Below are 21,933 nucleotides of genomic sequence, written 5' to 3'. Positions count from 1 at the left end.
TTTTCTTATTTTTATATATATAAACAATATGCCTTTTAAGATTATTATTTATTTGTATTTAAAACGAATCAAAAACTTTTAATATTCCTTTATATCTAATTATATTATATATATACATATATATAATTTATTTATATAATTTTTTTAGTTAGGAAAAATTACAAACACATTTTTTGAGGTTTATTTAAATTACAAATTGCTCCTTGTAGTTTTAAAAATTACATTATGTCCTCTCAGGTTTTTAATTTTACAACAAATATATCTTTTTATTAATAAATTATCAAATTAATCAACAGTTTTTAATATTGTTAAAATTTTATTTCAATTAATAATTCAAATAGTTTTATTATTGTATAAGTAAACGGTTAGAATTTTTATTTTTTTAATTGATTTTGTTAAATAAAAAATTTTGACAAAGAAATATTTATAATTTTTCAAATTACATGAGACAATTCATATTTTAAATAAATTTTGGGAGGTATATTTGTAATTTACCCTTTTAATTATATCGGATCAGATTTAGATCGGGAGGGATGATACCCGCCCCTATCCCACCCCTCTTTGCATGTGACTAAACTATAATTCACTCTCGCTTCACATAAGTGTCAGGTTGGATAAAATCTATCCTATTTGGACAAATATGAGCAGACCTTCACAAATCAGATTAAATAGTCATTCTTAAACTCAAGCTCAGCTTAGTAACTAAACCAAAATTTTAAAAAATTCGCCAACAGTCTTCAAAGGAAGTTTTATATAATGTATTACTCAACAAGATGACCTCAGATTATTATATATATATATATATATTAAAATATTCAAACTTAATTTGATTAAAATTCATTTGAAAAGATAAAAAGGTGAAATTTGAATACAATTCAAAATTCATTAATTTTCAAGTCAATATGAACAATATACCCTTCTGCTCAACCACCATACCCATAGAAATGGTATTGGGTGATATTTACTTAAACTCAAACAAAACAATATTGAGTATCCAGTTATACTCAAGTCAGTGGAATCAGGTTGACTTCAGCATTGCATTGTCTTCCATTTCAATGTCCCTCAACAGGCACTAGTCAATAGAGTTGGTTACAACCCAAGGGGTTGTGGCATTGTAGTAAAGCCTTGGGGTTTAAGTCCCAAGGTTACAAGTTCAATTCCCCCCCTTGGGCCAATCTCTTGGGCGAAGCACTGTTGGTTAGGAGGTTGGACCTCAAGGATGCCTAATCAGCTACTTGGTGTGGGTTTAATGCTCCCCCGCTGTGCGAGTCCTGACTTAATCGGAGCTTGCCTTGGGAGGTCGGGACAAGCTTCCAGGTTATAGTCTCTTACTCGGAACGGACAACAGGAATCAGCTACTTGGTGTGGGTTTAATGCTCCCCCGCTGTGCGAGTCCTGACTTAATCGGAGCTTGCCTTGGGAGGTCGGGACAAGCTTCCAGGTTATAGTCTCTTACTCGGAACGGACAACAGGAATCAGCTACTTGGTGTGGGTTTAATGCGGAGCTTGCCTTGGGAGGTCGGGACAAGCTTCCAGGTTATAGTCTCTTACTCGGAACGGACAACAGGAATCAGCTACTTGGTGTGGGTTTAATGCTCCCCCGCTGTGCGAGTCCTGACTTAATCGGAGCTTGCCTTGGGAGGTCGGGACAAGCTTCCAGGTTATAGTCTCTTACTCGGAACGGACAACAGGAATCAGCTACTTGGTGTGGGTTTAATGCTCCCCCGCTGTGCGAGTCCTGACTTAATCGGAGCTTGCCTTAGGAGGTCGTGACAAGCTTCCAGGTTATAGTCTCTTACTCGGAACGGACAACAGGACACCCTGGTGATCTCCTCATGGGGCGCTGCCTTGGACCTGCGGGAGGGTGGGAGGATTTCCCTGTAACAAAAAAAAAAAAAAAAATAGAGTTGGTTACTATTTTTTCAAATTCAAACTATTTTGAACTTATTTCTCGAACTCCAATTGTTTCTTTAAATTGCGTTTAACACCACTTCCAGCCTTGAAAGAAGCTTTCAAAGTTGAGACTTAAAAAAGTTCTGCAATAAACTATGGAAGTGTTTGGAAAGTTAGTTTTTAGGTTTTTTTTTCACTAAAAGACAAATTAGTTACCAAAAAAAAAAAAAAATCCAAACAAAATATCACATCAAATCCCATAATTATTTTACTTTTTCTCTCACAAACATCATATCCAACCACAAAAAACCCCATCTATCTTCCCAAACACAAAAACGAATTTCTCTAATAATATCCTACAACTAAAAAAACTTACAAAATAATTCACTTCCCAAACACCCACTATAACATCACAATGAAGTAACCAATGGAAGCGAATTTTCATCTACACCCCAAATCCAGCTCTCTCAACCAGTAAACCAAACCTTAGAACCATATATATAAAGGCAAGTAATGATCTTCTAAGGATAAAATACTCAAAACCTAAAGTATTGGCACTAGGCAACACACAACCCACAATCCCAAAACAAGTGATCAACTGCTAATCAGTTCATCAACAACCATTACCCCATAACAGCTTTATAGCTAATTACAATGATGCTGCCATCCCCTACCACCAACATCTAAGACCAAAATACAAGCTGACAGCAGTGGAAAATTTGACAATATAAACCCATACAGGAGATTGTGGCAGATTAGAGCCTGTGTTATTGAACATTACTAGAACAATTTGACAAGCAATTCATTGTCTAACTGCATCATCTGCACATCGAATCCCCCCTCTCCTGGATATAAGTTAAATGGATGGATGCATCATGAATTCCCACCTCCAAATAGTTCCTTCTCTCCTCGGTCAATGCCGATAATCCAATTATACCGAATATTAGAAGACAACCAGAATCGATCCCCAACCCAACTTTCAGCAAAAAAGTAATCAAAAGTAAATTTGGGTAAAACTAGAATACCCTTCAGAAATCATATTAGCAACATAACACGACAAAACATTAAAATAAGTGACCAAAATAAATTGATGCCACCTTATATGCACTAATAAACACAATTTATTGAAACGTTTAGTGTGAACGAGGACCATACAAACTAATCAAACATACAAGTAATTCATTATCTCAGTATGCTTCATCTCATCAACATGATATGCACATACAAGTAATTCATTTTCCCAGCATGCTCAATCAACATGAATCAAATTCTTATGAATTTCACCTGAGCAGCAGGATAACCACCAAGGCACTTGGTTGCATCTCATTTTCATAAATCAATTTCAGAAAACAGTAGTACAATCATACCTCAGATGTTTATTTCATACCCAAATTTTCAAAAGCACTTTGTAATGTTTTGGCTTCACTTTCAAAGAGTAATAATCAGTATCCCAAAGGCCATGTTTGTTTGGGCGAACTGGATTAGCATTCCCATAACTAATAGTACTAGGACTACAAATCCGTTGGATTATGTATCCTATCTTAACTAATAGTCAAGTTTAAAATAATTAGTCCGCACTTCAATTGTTTAACCAAATATTGGATTAATAATTTTATTGGACTATTAGTCCAATCCCAAGCTCATGTCCACCCAAACAAACATGGCCAAAAAGTAGTAACACAGAGAAGACTATTAAAAACAATATATAGTACAGAATATTATTACAAATTCTCAACAATCTGCATTTGCACTTGCAAAATCAGATAATATTATGTCCAATTATGATATAGCATAGTATGAAGCTATGAAGCTATGAAGCATAGACACGGCAAAATCAGCGCCGTAGCGGTGTCAGACACGGGGACACGCCGGGGACACGGGGACACGTACGGGACACGCCATCTGCCGTGTCCCTTTAATTTAATTGTTTTTCTTGTAGGGGACACGCGTGTCCAGATCTGGACACGGCGAGAGACACGGCAAGGAGGGAGAAACGAAGGAGAGGGTGTGAAGGAAGAGAGTGAAGAGAGACAAACCTGTCGAAGATCGAAGGTCGAAGCTCCATGAATCCAGTTGAAGATCGAAGATCGAAGCTCCAAGCTCCATCAAAAGGTCGAAGCTCCAAACTCCATTGAAGCTCCATGCAGTGTTATCAGAGGCGAGCCTAAGCGCTCGCCTAAGCGCTAAGCGAGGCTTCGGTGAGGCTTCGGCGCTTCATGTGTACTGAGGCGAGGCGAAATGGCGAGGCGATGTAGAAGCGCCTGAAGCGAGGCTTAGGCGATGAAGCGTCGCTTAAGGCGGAAAGAAGCCACGCTTCATCGTATTTTGCCTGATTTAAGTTGGAGTCATCTGGGCCCTTGATTCGACTTCGTTCGAATCATCTGGACCCTTGATTCGACTTCGTTAATTAGTAAATAAGAAGCCAAACCCTAGATCGACTTGCCGAAGTTGAATCTCTTCTTCTGGTCTTCTTCCTTTCTTCTTCATCTGGTTCGTCGATCGTCTGCGTCTGCCGAAATCGAATCGAATCGAGGTGAGTTCCTTTCTTCCTTTCTTTGTTTGACTTCACTTGTTCGACTTCACCCTGTTCTTCTTGTTTGACTTCCCCTGTTGTGTTTCTTTGTTCGACTTCGACTTGAAGAAGAACACTGTCAAACACTGTCGACTTCGACTTCGACTTGCTTCTTCATTTAATTAATTCAATTTTTCGTGGTTAATTTTGTTCTTTATTCGAATCAATTTTTTTTTAAAATTAATTTTTAATTCTCAACAATTAATTTTTAATTTGCGAAAATTAATTTTTAAAATTAATTCAATTATTTTAAAATTAATTTTTTTTCAATTAATTCAATTATTTTTTTTCTTATGTGTTCAATTAATTCAATTAATTTTCTAATTATTTTAATTTCCTAGTTATTCAATTAATTATTTTAATTCAATTAATTTGTTTATTTTAATTCAATTAATTTCTTGGTTATTTTAATTTCCTCGTTATTCAATTAATTATTTTAATTCAATTAATTTGTTTATTTTAATTCAATTAATTTAATTCAATCAATTTCCTGATTATTTTAATTTCTTGGTTATTCAATTAATTATTTTAATTCAATTAATTTGTTTATTTTAATTCAATTAATTTAATTCAATTAATTTCCTGATTATTTTAATTTCCTAGTTATTCAATTAATTATTTTAATTCAATTAATTTGTTTAATTCAATTAATTCAATTAATTTGTTTATTTTAATTCAATTATTTTAATTCAATTAATTTCCTGGTTATTCAATTAATTATTTTAATTCAATTAATTCACCTGTTGTGCTTCTTTGTTCGACTTCGACTTGAAGAACACTGTCGAACACTGTCGACTTCGACTTGCTTCTTTATTTAATTAATTCAATTTTTCGTGGTTAATTTTGTTCTTTATTCGAATCAATTTTTTTTTAAAATTAATTTTTAATTCTCGAAAATTAATTTTTAATTTGCGAAAATTAATTTTTAAAATTAATTCAATTATTTTAAAATTAATTTTTTTTCAATTAATTCAATTATTTTTTTTCTTATGTGTTCAATTAATTTTCTGATTATTTTAATTTCCTAGTTATTCAATTAATTATTTTAATTCAATTAATTTGTTTAATTCAATTAATTTGTTTATTTTAATTCAATTAATTTAATTCAATTAATTTCTTGGTTATTTTAATTTCCTAGTTATTCAATTAATTATTTTAATTCAATTAATTTGTTTATTTTAATTCAATTAATTTAATTCAATCAATTTCCTGATTATTTTAATTTCTTGGTTATTCAATTAATTATTTTAATTCAATTAATTTGTTTATTTTAATTCAATTAATTTAATTCAATTAATTTCCTGATCATTTTAATTTCCTAGTTATTCAATTAATTATTTTAATTCAATTAATTTGTTTAATTCAATTAATTCAATTAATTTGTTTATTTTAATTCAATTAATTTAATTCAATTAATTTAATTCAATTAATTTCCTGGTTATTCAATTAATTATTTTAATTCAATTAATTTCAACTATTTTAATTTCTTTGTGTTCTTTAATGTTGTTAAAATATGTTTTTTAATTTCTTTATGCTGAAACATTGAATTGCTTGTTGGATAGAATTAATGTCGAAGTCGAGTGAAAGTAAAAAAGATCCGGCATGGCAATATGCACGGATGGTAAATCCCCAAAACCTTTCAAAGTTCATTTGTAACTTTTGCGACAAAGAAATGAATGGCGGTGTTTACCGAGTCAAGCAACATCTTGCTGGTGGTTATAAAAATGTTGCTTGTAAAAAATGTCCATCTCATGTCAAAGATGAAATTAAAAACTATGTCTCAAAAAAGTCAATCAAAGGTGCAATTGAGGATGGTTCCTGATTTTGATGAGATGGCTAATGATGACGATGATGATGATGAAATTCTTGAGATAAATCAACATGGTATGGTAAAAGGCCTGTTTCTACTCAAGGTTCTATTCGTCGAGAACAAGGAAGTAACTCCTCCAAATCTGTTGGTTCCAAACAACCAAAGCAAAAGGGACCCATGGATGTGTACTTCACCCCTGATCCGGAAGTTGCGGTGCAAAATCGTAAAGCCAAGGGAAAGCAAACAAGAATTGATGATAATGATCCTAGCAAGAAGGTGTTGAGAGATCGGGCTCTTGTTTGGTTTTCGAGGTGGATGTATGATACGGGTATACCTTTCAATGTTGTGAACTACAATAGTTTTGGGCCAATGGTTGAAGCTTTTGGGCAATAAGTTCCTGGCATGAAACCACCAAGCTACCATGAGGTGAGGGTTCCTTATTTGCAGAAAGAGGTAGACCACACTAATAACACCATGGAGGATCATAAAAAAGATTGGGTAACATATTGATGCTCTTTAATGGCCAATGGGTGGAAGGACAAAAGAAACAGAGCATTAATTAATTTTTGGTTAATTGCCCAAGAGGATCAATGTTTATTGAATCCGTTGATGCTTCTAGCTTATCCAAGAATGCAAATAAGATGTTTGAATTGCTTGACAACTTTGTGGAGCGTATTGGTGAAGCCAACGTGGTTCAAGTTGTTACAGATAGTGCTTCAGCAAATGTGTTGGCCAGTTAGTAACTTAGTAGTATACATTTACTTAGTACTTACTTACAATATGAATATACAATTCTCATATTATTCTCTTTTTTTTAAAAAAAAAAAAAACTTGTAATAGGGAAGTTTTTGGAGGCAACGCGGCCACATTTGTATTGGATACCATGTGCAGCTCATTGTTTGGACTTGATGTTGGAGGACATTTTCAAATTCCCAACTTCAACAAGACATTTGAAAAGGCAATTGCAGTGCATGGTTATATTGTGAACCGCTCTGGTTTGTTGAATATGATGAGGCAATTTACCCCGTGCAAGGATTTGATCAAGCCAGCAAAAACTCGATTTGCAACTGCTTTTCTAACTTTATCAAGGATTCATCAACAACAAACCAACTTGAAGAAGATGTTCACTTCAGAGGAATGGACCACAAGCAAATGGGCGAAGGAACCACAGGGTAAAAAGACCACACAAGTCATATTAATGCCTTCTTTTTGGAACAATGTTCTTTATGCTCTCAAAATATCAAGTCCTCTTGTTCGTGTACTGCGATTGGTTGATGGTGAGAGAAAGCCTCCCATGGGATATATTTATGAGGCAATGGATAGGGCTAAAGAAGCCATTGCAAAATCATTTAATGGAAATGAAGAGAAGTACAAGGAGTTTTTCGAAATAATTGACAATAGATGGAATGTTCAATTGCATAGGCCTTTGCATGCAGCTGGGTATTATTTAAACCCAGAGTATTTTTACGCAAATCCGAATATTGAGAAAGATAAGGAAGTCATGTCAGGCCTGTATAAATGCATACAAAGGTTGGTCCCAAGCAATGAGACACAAGATAAAGTTTGCGCAGAGTTGACTACCTATAAGAAAGCTGATGGTCTCTTTGGGATGCCTTTGGCCATTAGACAAAGAGCTACAAGGGCATCAGGTGATCTATATTTTATACTTAAGTAATTTTAGTTAGTTTTTTATATTTCAAATATTCTTTCTAATTAATTAGTTATAATCAACAGCTGATTGGTAGAGTGCATATGGTTCTGAAACGCCAAATTTGCAAACATTCGCCATCAAAATTCTTAGTCTAACTTGTAGCTCATCTGGATGTGAGCGGAATTGGAGTGTGTTTGAACATGTGAGTACCTAATTTTAACTATAGTGAATATGAATACCTATAAATTTATTAATACCTAGATAAAAATTTGAATATTTTTATTTGGTTTGAATTTTTGCAGATTCACACCAAAAAGAGAAATAGGTTAGCTCAAAAACGTCTGAATGATTTGGTATTTGTTAAGTATAATAGAGCATTGAGACGTCGATACAATTCTCGTGACACTATTGATCCCATTGCTTTGACGGATGTTGATGAAAGTAATGAGTGGTTGGTTGGGAGGATGGAGGAGGAACTTGTCTTTGAGGATGATACTTTCACATGAGATGATGTTGCTAGAGCTGTTGGAGTTGAGGAAAGTAGTCAAAGAACTAGATCAACAAGGGCAATAGAAAGGGGTTGTTCAACTTCAAAATCAATAGCTAGACCTAGATTGCAACTTATTGATGAGGAAGAGTCAATTTCAGATGGGGGAGAGGAAGAAGATGCAGAGGGATATGCTGAAGCCAATGATAATGAAGAAGAAGTTCATTTGCTTGATGTTGAAGATGATTTTTAGAACTTTTGGATTGGTGAATTGTATTTGTCTTTGTTGGATATTTTCTTTTGTTTATGGATATTTAGTATTTGGAATGATAACTGCATGATGGTTCTTGAAAATATTTATATTTTTGTCTATACCATTTATTTTAAAAAAAATATCATTTCTGGTCGCCTTGCTTCGATGAAGCCCTCGCCTCGCCTCGTCGCCTCACGCTTAGGCGTTTGGTGACCTTGTCGCCTCGGTTCGCTTTTCGCCTTAAAAAACACTGGCTCCAAGCCCCAGACGATTGCGATCTGTCTCTCTCTCTCGCCTTCACAATCTGTCTCTCTCTCTCTCTCGATCGTGACCTTGACCTGGACCTATCTCCCTCTCTCTCTCTCTCCTCCTCTCCCTCCCTTGCTTCTGACGTATGAGAGTTTAGTTATTATATAATAACTATTATTATTATATCTGATCAAAAAAAAAAAACTATTATTATTATATATTATATAATAGTTATTATAAGATATAATATATTTATAAGATAATATATAATACATATTGTAAGATAATATATATTCATACATAATAAAAAAAAATAAACACATGTATGTAAAATAAAATAAAAAAATTAATTATTTAAAAAATATAATAAATAAATAAAATAATTAATTTGTATTAAAATAAAAATATTTATAAAAAAATTAAAAAATTTGCCGTGTCCCCTGCCGTGTCCGTGCCCCTATTTTTTAGAAATTGCTGTGTCCTATGTCCTATGTCCGTGTCCGTGTCCGTGTCCGTGTCCGTGTCCGTGTCCGTGTCCGTGTCCGTGTCCGTGTCCGTGCTTCATTGGTATGAAGACCACCATGTTGACCTCGCCACTCACAATGAAAAATATTTGATATGACACACATACTGTAAAGAAGTTTGCAATGCCCCCCTATGTGATACATATGAGATATAAGAACTACTTTTACACCAAATAACGAGGTTCAAATGACTTTAGAAAGATGCACAATAACATAAGAAAAAGCCTTTCATATAACCCTCCATATCCTTCAAACCTAAAAATGCATTCAGATTTAAAACCAAATAATTTAATGTAATGGAGGAACACATTCAAAAAATTGCACCTATGGCAATTTCCACTACTTCATATACTAGGAAGAACCTCATGAAAATGATACACAATACATACCTCACTCTTCCATAATAACTATTAACTACAAATCGCAAAGCAAATATGAACTATTAATGAATCATTACTGACTGGGGAGATTGAGGCAGTGACCACTGGCTGAGTCAATTCATAAAAAGAAAGAGGGCTAGTATATCCCAGATACCACCAAAAAGAAGCCATATTATTGCTTTCAAAAGATGTATTCTCATCCACAAAAGCTATTTTGTTTCCCACCCAATACTCAACTGATTGTGAACAATATTTAACTGCCACAGTATGCCCCCTTCCATTCAATTAGAAACTAAAATAAGGTAACATCAGCATCAATACCTAAACATCACAACTTTCAAATCATCTAATGTATGCTGGAACATCTGTAGTCTGTCCAATACCTAGGGCTTACAGTCAAGTAGGGAACAAACTAATTTCACGCCATGCAAAATAACAAAATTGGCAAGAACAAAACTAGATCAAACATCGAAAAATGAAACAAATTAATCACGTTTAACAATACACAATACAACAAACCAAGCGATGATAAGGTACCTCTATTGAGACTGAAGGGACAAAATGAATTCTGAACAGAAAACATAATTGGAAATTTTATAGATTCCAGTTTGTGAAGAAAGTAACCTCCTCAACCTGCTTGCTTTGATACTGCAGTGACATTTGCAGACAGATGTCATAAAAATTCTGCGGGTATTAAAACAACCAAAAAAAGGAAAAAAGAAAAGAAAAGAAGAGAGTAGGGCAGGGCAGCAGGGCTAACAGCTAATATTTCATACTTCCCAGCATATTAAAGAGGTCAGCACACTTTGCTCATCGGCTCAATGTATAACACATGAAGCGTCAAAAGAACTACAGCAAGGAAATATACATAGAATATGTGTAAAGACTCAACAAGCCATAATCTTGCCAGTAAAACACTGACCTCTGCGCAAATGGTGAGCTTTATAATAATTGTAACAATCAGGAGAAAACCATAGCTACCAAAGCCCACTAATACTCACCCAAGGACTTCCATGTCATGGGATTGCAAGCTTAATTTTAGAACCATAAAAGCCTCAAACAAGATCAAGGTAGATGACCTACCACCTTCCTATACAATAAACATGCACTGACTAATTCACATGAAGTATATTACTACCATTTCAGAGTTTGTTCATGCACGTTCGATGATGTGTTCTAATTTCGTAATCCCCAGTACATATTCATTTTACGTAAATTAATTAACCACCCTTTGGGAAGAGTTTTTCATAATCCCTACCACATATCTTATACAGACTCTCAATCAAAGATTGATCAGTTGATTCATTAATTTCATCATATATATATATATATATAGAGAGAGAGAGAGAGAGTAGTCAGCTTCAACTCCTACAGGAATATCACTATATCCAATCAATCTGAACACAAAATACTGTCTAACCCTCCTAACAACAAATGGATCCTTATGATGGACCCAAACACATGAGACAGACAGATATAGCTTCACTTGCTCCTCCATAATGCCATGATATTGTATGAGAAGTATGTTGTGACAAACTGTATCCCATTGAAGCCCATTAAAACCAAGGTTAAACCTACAATACCATATAGCAAAGCATGCTCTCCAGCACAATATTCACACATGGAGATATTCTACATGAATGGAAAGCAAAATCCTTATCCCCTTTACATTCCACGTATGTCAGATTTAAATTATTACCTTCAAAGTGGAATAGTTTCAGTCAAATTCTTTGTCAATGAAAGCGAAGAACGCCCCTCCTCTTTACACCAAACGTCTCTTGCAAACACAATACGATGATTAAAAAGGGTATAACTGATTGTAGGTATTAAATCCATACTTCTCCAATATTCAAAAGCAAATTAAAAATTTTAAGAGAATTGTTTACAAAGTACCAATGAAAATATGTTACATACACAAGTTTCAATTGAAACTTCTTCTCAAAAGAAGGCCGTCTTGCCACACCTTGCGATGCAAGCAGTGTCAGAGGTGCATTTCTATATAACAGCCAAAGCTTGAGAAATAAAGTCATCCTGGTACAGGTCTGATTGCACAACAGGCAAAAGAATTATGCCTCTCCATCCAGGTCCTCAAGAATGCCTGCTAAAAATCAGCATGAATGATTGTTTCCAAACAATGTTTGCAACTTCCTTTGGATGTATGGCTCTCACCTCAATGGTTCAACCATGTCAATTTGCTTAAACTGTTAAAAACTGAAACAAGGAGATATCAAACGCATCCAGGCACACTCATTTCTCTCAGCCAAACAAACCACCAGTCCCTAGTTCCCCTTGCTGCAACTCTTTTCGACGCTGCTCCTCTAAAGGATCTGGACTCTTCATTATCCTTCGCAAACGCCTGAAATCACATGAATATCAAATTAGCTTATATGAATGCAAATAAACTGGAAACAGATGTGAACTTCTGGTCACCAAATTTTTCGAGGATTACTGTACCTGTCTTGTGCATGTTGAGCTGGAAAAGTAGGCATGAATTCTTTAGACTTGGGAAGAGGAACTTCACGAAACCACTCATGCTTAAGAGCATCTTCAGCTGTTATTCGCTGCACATTTATGACAGGCCTTCACAATTAGCTTTACCGAGGGAAATGGAGAAAAAAGTACCAGAAAAAAATATAGAGAGAGCATGATAACATAGCTATAGGCATGTACTACCTTCTCAGGGTCATAAGTTAAAAGTTGGTTCAATAAGTCAAATCCAGCATCAGAGAGAACCGGAGATCCAGTGAAAGATGTAGCTGGAAATTTCCTACGCAATAGGTTATACCTGAAACAAATACATTACTGGTTAATAGCACGTGATATAGTTGTTGTGTAACTGAAACTGTCACCAATGGAGGCCAGAAAACCAGACCAGAATCACCCAAAGCTGGAAGCCTGGGAAAACAGTGGCAAAAATAAGATAAACACGAATGTCACAATCAACAGTGAGCATTGAATATGGAAAACAGATACTTACTGATGCTTCACGAAGTTCACCTTAACCCCAGGAAGTTTGGAAAACCCAGGCCAAATAGTCTCATTTGGCGTGCCAAGGATTCTGAAAATCTGCAGCCACAGAAAAGCCAAGCAAAAGTAACTAACCCACGAGTTAAAGCACAAGATCAGTACTTCTACAGCAGCAGTAGCAGTTACAAAGGGCAAGACAAAGTCATTAATTTATTTTACCTTGTCAAGCTGATCAAACTCTGTTTTCCCATTAAACAATGGCCCTTTTGCTAATAGTTCAGCCATTATACAACCCAATGACCACATGTCAATTGCTGTAGAATACTGCTTTGCTCCCAACAAAAGCTCAGGTGCCCTATAAACAATAAAAATAAGTATATTAACTACTTGATCTAACTCCTAAAGGGGAAAAGGTTGTGTGTATATACGTCACAGATCAGATTACGAAAACACGAGGAATAAAGTACAGAAGACCCAAAGGTTTAACAAGACATGGCACCTGGTAGCTTTTAAGCATTCAGGAACAAGGTGTTTGGGGAGGGGGGGGGGGGGGGTGATAATTTTTCTTATTGAACAATGCCCCACCCCCAAAAACAAAAAATAACAATAAAAACAACAAAAAAGTACAGTTTTCATTTTGCAAAGCTGTTTATCCTGGTAAATATCACAACTATAACAACTCAAATACCACAATTGGTTAATTATATAATTAACAACATCACAACAATAATGGCAATGAACCACTGAATGTGTGATCCAAAACTAGAAACAATAAATTATACAAAGCAACAGCAGATGCAGTAACCAAGCTGTACTGTATCATACGACTAGCCATAACCCAATTTAGCAAAACCATAAACACTTACAAAAAGCAAAAGATAAGATGAGGATAGAGAACAAATTGAATAAAAGAACAAGAAGATCAATGCTATTATTGTTTAAAAAAAATAATAATAAATAAGTAAAAGGAGAAAAGAAGAACAGATACGGCGCAGCTCACCTGTACCACAAGGTCACAACCAAATGAGTATATGGCTTCAATGGGCTGCCATATTGACGAGACAACCCAAAGTCACAGATTTTCAACTCACCCTGATTATTAAAAAGCAGATTTGATGTCTTCAAATCCCGGTGAAGCACCCAGTTGTCATGAAGATACTTGACACCTGCCAATAGTTGAATCATTAGACATTTAACTTCACTCTGACTAAATGGCTGCTTCATTGCCTCCATCAATCCTTTAAGATCATGTTCCATGTATTCCATTACCATAAAGACACTATCAAGACTGCTTCCCACCACCACTTCTTTGACATCCACAATTGATGGGTGATGAAAAGAAAGAAGAATGTTTATTTCCCGCAGTGAAGTCAAAGGAAAACCTTCTCTTTCTTTTTCCATCTTAACCTTCTTCAGTGCAACAATTTCTCCAGTTTTCTTATCTTTGGCTCTGTAAACGACCCCATAAGTTCCTTCGTCTATCTTATTCAGTCTCTCAAACTCATCAACACTTCTACACCCCTGAAGCATGTTTACAGTTCTTTGTGGTGGGCCCACAGGCTCTGGTGTGCCATGAGAATCATGGTCATCCACTGATTCTGTATCTGACTGGCTAACACTAGAGCCATTTCTATTGTGTTCCTCATCTATTTCCATGTAATCATTCTTGTCACAATCATCTACAGGGTTATCATCTCTACTGGAAGACCTACCACGGTAACCTCCTTCATCAGATTCAGATGACCTTGCCCTAGTTCCTTCAGAGGCTTCTCTCTTAAGTTCCCCGGGCTCAGGAGTTAACGAATTACTTTGTACCCTCCTTTCAATTGACTCAGAAGGAGGCATTTTCTTCCTCCTTTTTGGCATTTCTTCATCATCAGAAATTTCACCTTCATCGGCTGAGGAATTGGCATCACCAGCCCATCGAGAAGCTGATATATGCCTTGTCGGAATGTAGTCTTCATCTTCTAGTTGTTCTGTTTCCTGATAGTTACCCCGTCGCTGCTCCTGAGGTGGAGAAGAAGATAAATCCACTGAAGACTCAGATACAGCAGACACATGTAATCCAAGCTCCACAGGAAGCTTATCTGGTGAAGGTTCTGAGCTCTGAAGGCTACTCTCTTTTAGGGGAGAAATTCGTACACCGCCATCTGGAATAATGTTAGGTGACTGACGATAGGACTTAGGAAGTGGTGGCGGAGGAGGGAGACTAGTAGCAGCTGGGGTAACTCTACTCCTAGATGTATTACTCGATTCCTTTTCATCTCTATCCCAAACAATTGGCGAAAACTTCCTCTTCTTACTCTCCACAGGCGGCCGAACCCCATTCTCTAACGTTGAAGCCTCGAACTGCTTAACTTGAGATCCCGAATCAATAGCCTCATCAGACCCACTTTCACTTGACAATTCACCCGGCTCTCGATCCGCCACTGTTACAGGAAATTGACACGGCTTTGAACCACCGCTGCTGCTACCAGAATCACTCCTACTTGAAGCAGAGCGGTACCCACCATTACTTACTTCCCTCTCCTTAATATCCTTCTGTCTAACCCTAGCTCTATCCCTTATCCCCCGGTTACGATCACTGTTTCTAATCCTATCATACTCACCATTGGAATAAGACAAATCCCTCTCACGGTCCCTGAATTCATTATCACGATAACCCCCGTGTCTTCCTGCCGCCATATATATAAAACCCTAAATTTTCCTATCCAATAAAACCCTAACCCTGAAATCGCCCAATCAAACCCAAGACAATTTATGGCTTATTTTTAAAAAAACCCTAAAGTCAAATACCACAATTCGACCCCCCAAATCCAATCAAGCACAGATCTGACAACAAATACGAAAATCAAACATGAAAAAAGCGTGTAACTAGTCAAAAATCTTCTTTTTTTTTTATGCTATGAAGCTAGGGAATCAAGAGGGAAACCCTAGAAAATGAATAGAAACGAAGAGATGATACAAAAACCGTGAAAACTGTGGATAGATGTTGCGAACCCTATCAGGGGAGATGAGATTGGGAAGGGCTTACCGGTGAAGTTGGGCGATTGGTAGAGAGAGAAAGGGCGCGGCGGCGACGCTGCTTCTCTAGAGAGAGAGAATCCCCAAATCAGTAGTTGGAGAAGAAAAAGCGAAGTCGCGAAGCAATCGACTGTCAAAGATTTTTCTTTTGTGAGAACGCGTAATGATGTTATTATTATTATTATTATTTCCTATTTTAATAATTAGGTTAAATTTTAAAATTAGGTTAAATCCGGGTGGGTGGGTGCGGCTGCGTAAAGTATCGTTTGATTTGTTAAAACTGTATTGTTTTGCATTAATTTGAACAGTTTATTTTTAATTTTAGATTAAATTTTAAATTTTATAATTCGTTTTATAAACTGTTTCGTTATACTTAATACATATATATATATATATATATTTTAATCTCTAATGAAATATCAAAGTAAAAATTAATATGAAAAAGATTTAAAATGTGAAATTTATTATAAATTAATAATTATATATATGAACATATTATGTAAAATTAATTTGTATTATATATATAAAATATTATGTAAATTAATGTTATATATTATGTAAATATTTTTTAAGCTGCCAATCTGTCACATAATATAAAAAATATATTATTATATTAGAATTTAAGTTTATGTCAAATATATAAGTTATATATAATAAAATATTTTTATACTATATGATTGTCAGTGTATCATTTTTTATCTAAATTTTAATGGAAATTAGCTTTAGGAGTAAACTGAAAAAAAAAAAAAACTTAAAATATAAAGGGTTAAAGTGAAAAAAAAAAAATTAAGAGACAAAATGATAAAGTGGACAAATATAAAAAGGACAAAGTGTAATTTACTCATTTAGTTATTTTATTTTTTTGGATTTAATTTCACAATTGATTATTTTAGTTTGAGCGAAATTTCATTGTGGATGCAATAGTTTTAATTTGAACAATTTAAATTTCATTTTTTTTAGATTTGTTATAATGTAATTCTTTTGTCATTTATTGTTAAAATTTTGGGCTTCTAGTTTTATAAAAAAAAAAAAAAAAAAAAAAATTGATCCAAAATTCTAACGATAAATAATAAATAGATCACATTATAATAAAATTAAAAGTGCAGTGTTCAAATTATTTCAAAATATAACAAAGAAAGTGAAATTTCATTTAGATTAGAGGGACTAACGGTGTAATTTATTATTATTATTTTTTTTTTATGGGTTAATTGGCAGCTGAAATACTCCCTTGCCAAATATAATATTTAAGTTCTGATTTTTTTTTTTTTTCCCTCCTACTTTTCTACTACTATTCATTTAAAAAAAAATGAGGAAGAAAAATTTTAAGAGAATTACAAAATAAATAAAAAAAATTCAAAATAATTATTAACTTTTATAGAATGCAAGTGAATACGTGCTCATTAGAAATAAACTAAACTAATCCCAACTAGTGGCTTATTTAGAAATAAAACTAATCCCAACTAGTGGCTTATTCAATAATGTGAATGCAAAATTATAAAGAATTATGGGTTGGTTTTGGAAGCTCTTATGCTGGTTTATTCTTCGAATCTTCTGCCATGTTTTTCAAAATTATGGCTTTGCTCCCCGTTGGGTCTAATTTTAGGGCAAATTACACTAACAGCCCCTGTAGTTTAAAACTCATGTCACTTTGGTCCTTAACTTTTCAATTATAACACATTTGATTTTGAATTTTGAATCTTATTCCAAATAAGGACAATTGAAGATATCATTGTTTAATTTCAAGAGTAAAATCGTCAATTTAATAAAATATAAACTAATTTGACAAAAATAAATATCAAATTTTTTTTTTAATTTTTTTAAAATTATTTTTATCCACCAATGATAAAATTATGTAAAATTGATAAAAATTAATAAAAATTACATGATTAATTTTTTAAAATTAATTTTACATGATCATTATCCAAACACATAATAAAAATTAATTTGGTAAAAAAATAAATAAATGTCTAAAAGATTTATTAATTTTACATAATGTTATTTTTAGTGGGTAGAAATAATTTTTTAAAATTCAAAAATATTTGTTTGACATTTATTTTTGTCAAATTAGTTTATATTTTATCAATTTGACAATTTTACCCTTGAAAAATCTAATGATATATTCAATTGTCCTTATTTGGAACAAGATTCAAAATTCAGAGTCAAATGTGTCACAATTGAAAAGTCATGGACCAAAGTGACACAAATCCCAAACTATAGAGACTATTAGTGTAATTCACCTTTAATTTTATTTAAGTGCTTATTTGAGGTGTGTTATATAAGTTTATTTTTTAGAGTATTGTTATTAATATCTCATAAATTATTTTGGATCTCCTAATTTTTAATTTTTTTTTATTACAATAATAACCTCAAATAAAATTACTTAAAACGATATCATTAATTTTAGGGCACCCTATCTCACAATTAAACCTACACACCTACCACATAATGAATTAGGGTTGATGACCACCTCCACCACCACCTATCCATCTTCCCCAAATCCTACCTTCAAAATATATCCACCCTCAAAACCTTAAAAACTCTTTAGCAACAACAACATAGCTTATTTGTTTTGGAACGCAAGTCTGAACATGAAAATTTGTTAACACTTTGAATGGTTAAAATTTTTAACGTTTGCAGAAGTTTTTATCTATCAAGTTCAAAAATACAGGCCCGAACATTACTTATTTGTTAAGGATGGCGTTCTCGAACAAATAAGTAAAGTTCGAAAATGCAGGTCCGAACATGAAAATTTCTTAACACATTGAATGGTCAAAATTTTTAACGCTTACAAAGTTTTCATTTTTTCAAGTTCAGGAATACATGCCCGAACATTACTTATTTGTTCAGAAATTCCCGAACAAATAAGTAATGTTTGGGAATGTACGTTCGAACATGGTAATTTCTTAACACATTAAACGATCAAAATTATTAACATTTGCAGAAGTTTTCATTTTTATAGGCCCGAACATTACTTATTTGTTCAGGAAGGCATTCTCAAACAAATAAGTAATGTTCAGGAATGCAGGTTTGAATATGAAAATTTCTTAACATATTGAATGGTTAAAATTTTTAATACCTGCAGAAGATATCAGAAGTAGCCCAAATCCATTATCAGGTTCAAAAGTTATTCCTTTATTGCGTAACTTTCATAATATTGCTGCATAGTTTTCGCTCAACTCACAATTTTATAATATCTATTAACAAAACTAATTATTATAATTTTTTTCCTGCAAGAGAAAAAATTATTGCGAGAAAACTAAGAAATTATGTATATATATATAGAGAGAGAGAATAACAACTGTGACAATAATGGATGAGACAATAGAGACAGTAATCACAATGGCTCTTCTTCTTCTTGGTGGATTTTATTAGGGTTTTTTGGAAGAGGGTTTTTTTTTTTTTGGGTGTGGAAGGTGTGCATTCAATGGGTGAAATGTTTTCACAAAGATAATTTTGGTATTATTTGGGAGGGGAAAAAGAAATTTTGAGGGTTTCAAAATTTATAATTGGGGGCCCAAAATAATGGGAGTTCAAAATAATTCATGAAGTGCTAATAACACCATTCAATTTTTATTTATTTATATTTTTTTTGAGTCACATTATCTCTTTATATTTCTTCACATATATTCCTAAAAAGTCAAAAAATGCACTTAAAATTATTTTTATAATTTTAAATCAAATATTTTATTCATACACTTTAAATTTATTTTTAATTTAATAATATTTTAAAGTCTCATTTGGTAACATCACATTTTAACCTAACAATCAAAAAGTTTTTAAAAAGCTCAAAGATTCTTCTTCTTCTTTTTTTAATTTTTTTTTTCACATTTTTCATAAAAAATTAAAAAATTATCTCAAATATATTAATTTTTTTATCTCATATTTTAGCAAAAAAAATCAAAAATATATTTCCAAACGAGACCTAAATTTAATTTTAATTTAATTATTCAATCTATTTTAAAAATTAATTATTTTGAGAAATCTCTTAAAGTGTCCACGTAAGAAAAATTAATACACTTTTATACAAGAAAAAGCACCTTTGGCGACTAAATTTTTAGTTGCCAAAAGTCCTTTTTTAGTTTCCAAAAGTCGACTTTTCACTTTCCCCGACTAAATATTTTAGTCACCGGTTTTGTCGCGAATACATGGTTGCCGGAGGTATTGGCGACTAAAAATATTTTAGTCGGCAAAAAACAGGTCTTCAGCGACCAACGCTTTTGTCGCCAATAGTCAATTGCATTTTTGAAAATTATACATTTAGCGACTAATCTTTTAGTCGCCAATAGTGAATTATTTTTTTTTATTTATACATTTGTCGCCAAAAGCATATTTCAGGAAAAAAAAAATTACCCTCTGCTGTTGCCAAGTTTCAAACCACCAACCTCCCACATTCTAAACCTTTAGCAACACACTCTCCCCACTATGTCAGTACAACATCACATGAATATAAATGCAACATATATTATTTATATAGTATATTGACCGGTATTAATACAAAACTATATATATAAAAATAATTATTTTTATTTAATATAATTTATGTAAAAAATAAATTATTTACTAAAAAAATATTGAGGCCACTTTTGGCGACTAAATCCATTATTTAGTCGCCAATTCTATAATTTTGGGCTACTAATTATATTTTAGTCGCTAAAAAAATAAGTTCCGTCTAAAAATAACCAGTTTAGTTGCCAATTATCTGTTTTTAGCTACTAAATTTTTTTTAGTAGCCAAAAAGCTTCACTTTCAGCGACCAAACTGTTTTTAGTCACCAAAACACGTATAATCGGCGACCAAACTGCTTTTTAGTCGCCAAATCCGTCACTTTTGGCTACTAAATTATTTTAGTCGCCAAAAACCGTCACTTTTGACTACTAAAAAATCTTTAGTCGCTAAAACCCATATAATCGGCGACTAAATTGATTTTTAGTCGCCAATAACTATACATTTGGCTACTAAATTGTTTTAGTCGCCAAAAGTCTTCACTTTTGGCTACTAATTCCATTTTAGTCACCGAAAGTGCTACTTTCAGCGACGGAAATTTTTTTTTTAGTCGCCATTTGTGCTTTTGTTGTAGTGTGAGAACTATATTAACACGATTTTATATATTGAGAACCAAATTAATACAATTTAAATATCCAAGATAAAAATATCACGAGACTCATACTTTGCCGATAAAAAATATAATTAACCCAAGAAGAAAACATTGATGGTGTATGTTATTCGAGTCATATAGCCCTATAAAACTAAAAACAAAAAAATAGAATTAAAAATATTAAAAATTCTAAACAAAAAATGAGAATTCTATTTTATATTTCGAATTTTAGCACTAGCCTATTACGTTTTTCAGCAATAAACTACAGTCTACCAACCCCCTACATTGAGGCAAAAATTCCAAAACTAGGGTTCCTTTCTCTAATAATATGGCAATTCCTTTCTCTAATAATATGGCAATATGTTATCATCTCTTCTAATCATGTGGTTGTTTGAGCTGTTGATATTTTAGTAGGTTATTTAATTTTTGATTATTTTAGTAGATTAAAATTTTTGTTTTTGAAAAGTTAAGTGTGTTTAGTTTGAGTTTTTTGAATAAGTTTTTTAAAAATTGAGTTTTTTGGTTTTCGTGCTTTTTTTTTTGTTTTTAGTGAATATTTTTAAAATTTTAAATATTTTTTTTTTTACTTTTTTATATGCACCGTACTTAGATGTATCTAAAAAGTAAAAAATTGGAGAAAAAATATTTTAAAAAATTAATAAATATATAAAAATATAAAAAAATATACTGAATTCTCGTATTTTTTTTTGTATTTTTGGTATTTAGTGAATTTTTAAAAAGTTTTTTTCACAATTTTTTTAATTTTTAGGCATATTTATGTTAGGTATGTCTAAAAAGTAAAAAAATTGCTTAAAATATTAAAAAAATTCAGTAAAAATAAAAAAATACGAAAAACAAGAAAGTAGAATTTTCTGAAAAGTGTTTTTTGAAAAACCTAACCAAGCAAGGATTTTTTTGTAATTGAATGTAATATTTGTAAGAGAAAAAATAAAATAATTATGGGTTCGATGTGACATTTTATCTTATTAGTTATTTAAATCTATTTTGTCATTTTACAAATCGGCAGT

The 21,933-nt window shown here is 32.8% G+C and overlaps 1 protein-coding gene and 1 pseudogene across 9 annotated transcripts; one reads left to right on the top strand and one right to left on the bottom strand.

The window, feature by feature from the left end:
- The first annotated feature begins 7,042 nt into the window (after window positions 1-7,042).
- On the top strand, window positions 7,043-8,525 carry LOC114258049 (uncharacterized; annotated as a pseudogene). Its single transcript, XR_014342985.1, has 3 exons — window positions 7,043-7,924; window positions 8,010-8,128; window positions 8,229-8,525. The product of XR_014342985.1 is annotated as an uncharacterized LOC114258049 (transcript).
- Window positions 8,526-11,614: 3,089 nt separating this feature from the next.
- On the bottom strand, window positions 11,615-15,981 carry LOC114258048 (cyclin-dependent kinase G-2). 8 transcript variants are annotated; one of them, XR_014342984.1, is made up of 9 exons: window positions 15,821-15,981; window positions 13,787-15,618; window positions 13,006-13,141; window positions 12,797-12,885; window positions 12,692-12,714; window positions 12,493-12,604; window positions 12,274-12,380; window positions 11,989-12,175; window positions 11,615-11,917 (listed from the first exon to the last, which is right to left on the bottom strand). XR_014342984.1 is itself a non-coding variant. In XM_028197901.2 (7 exons), exons 2-7 carry the CDS (start codon window positions 15,469-15,471, stop codon window positions 12,076-12,078), a joined length of 2,229 nt encoding a protein of 742 aa, XP_028053702.2. In that variant the 5' UTR covers window positions 15,472-15,618; window positions 15,821-15,981; the 3' UTR covers window positions 11,615-12,075. The 8 variants fall into 8 exon arrangements, 2 of the variants coding, with proteins under 2 accessions (XP_028053702.2, XP_028053701.2); XR_014342983.1 differs by having other exon boundaries at window positions 13,787-15,981; XR_014342982.1 differs by having other exon boundaries at window positions 11,615-12,175.
- Window positions 15,982-21,933: the final 5,952 nt, after the last annotated feature.

This window comes from Camellia sinensis, chromosome 10 (assembly GCF_055761805.1).
Source record: "Camellia sinensis isolate YWXY chromosome 10, ASM5576180v1, whole genome shotgun sequence".
NCBI lineage: Eukaryota > Viridiplantae > Streptophyta > Magnoliopsida > Ericales > Theaceae > Camellia > Camellia sinensis.
The sequence above is the reverse complement of the archived record's forward strand: the minus strand, read 5'-3'. Positions and strand labels throughout refer to the sequence as shown.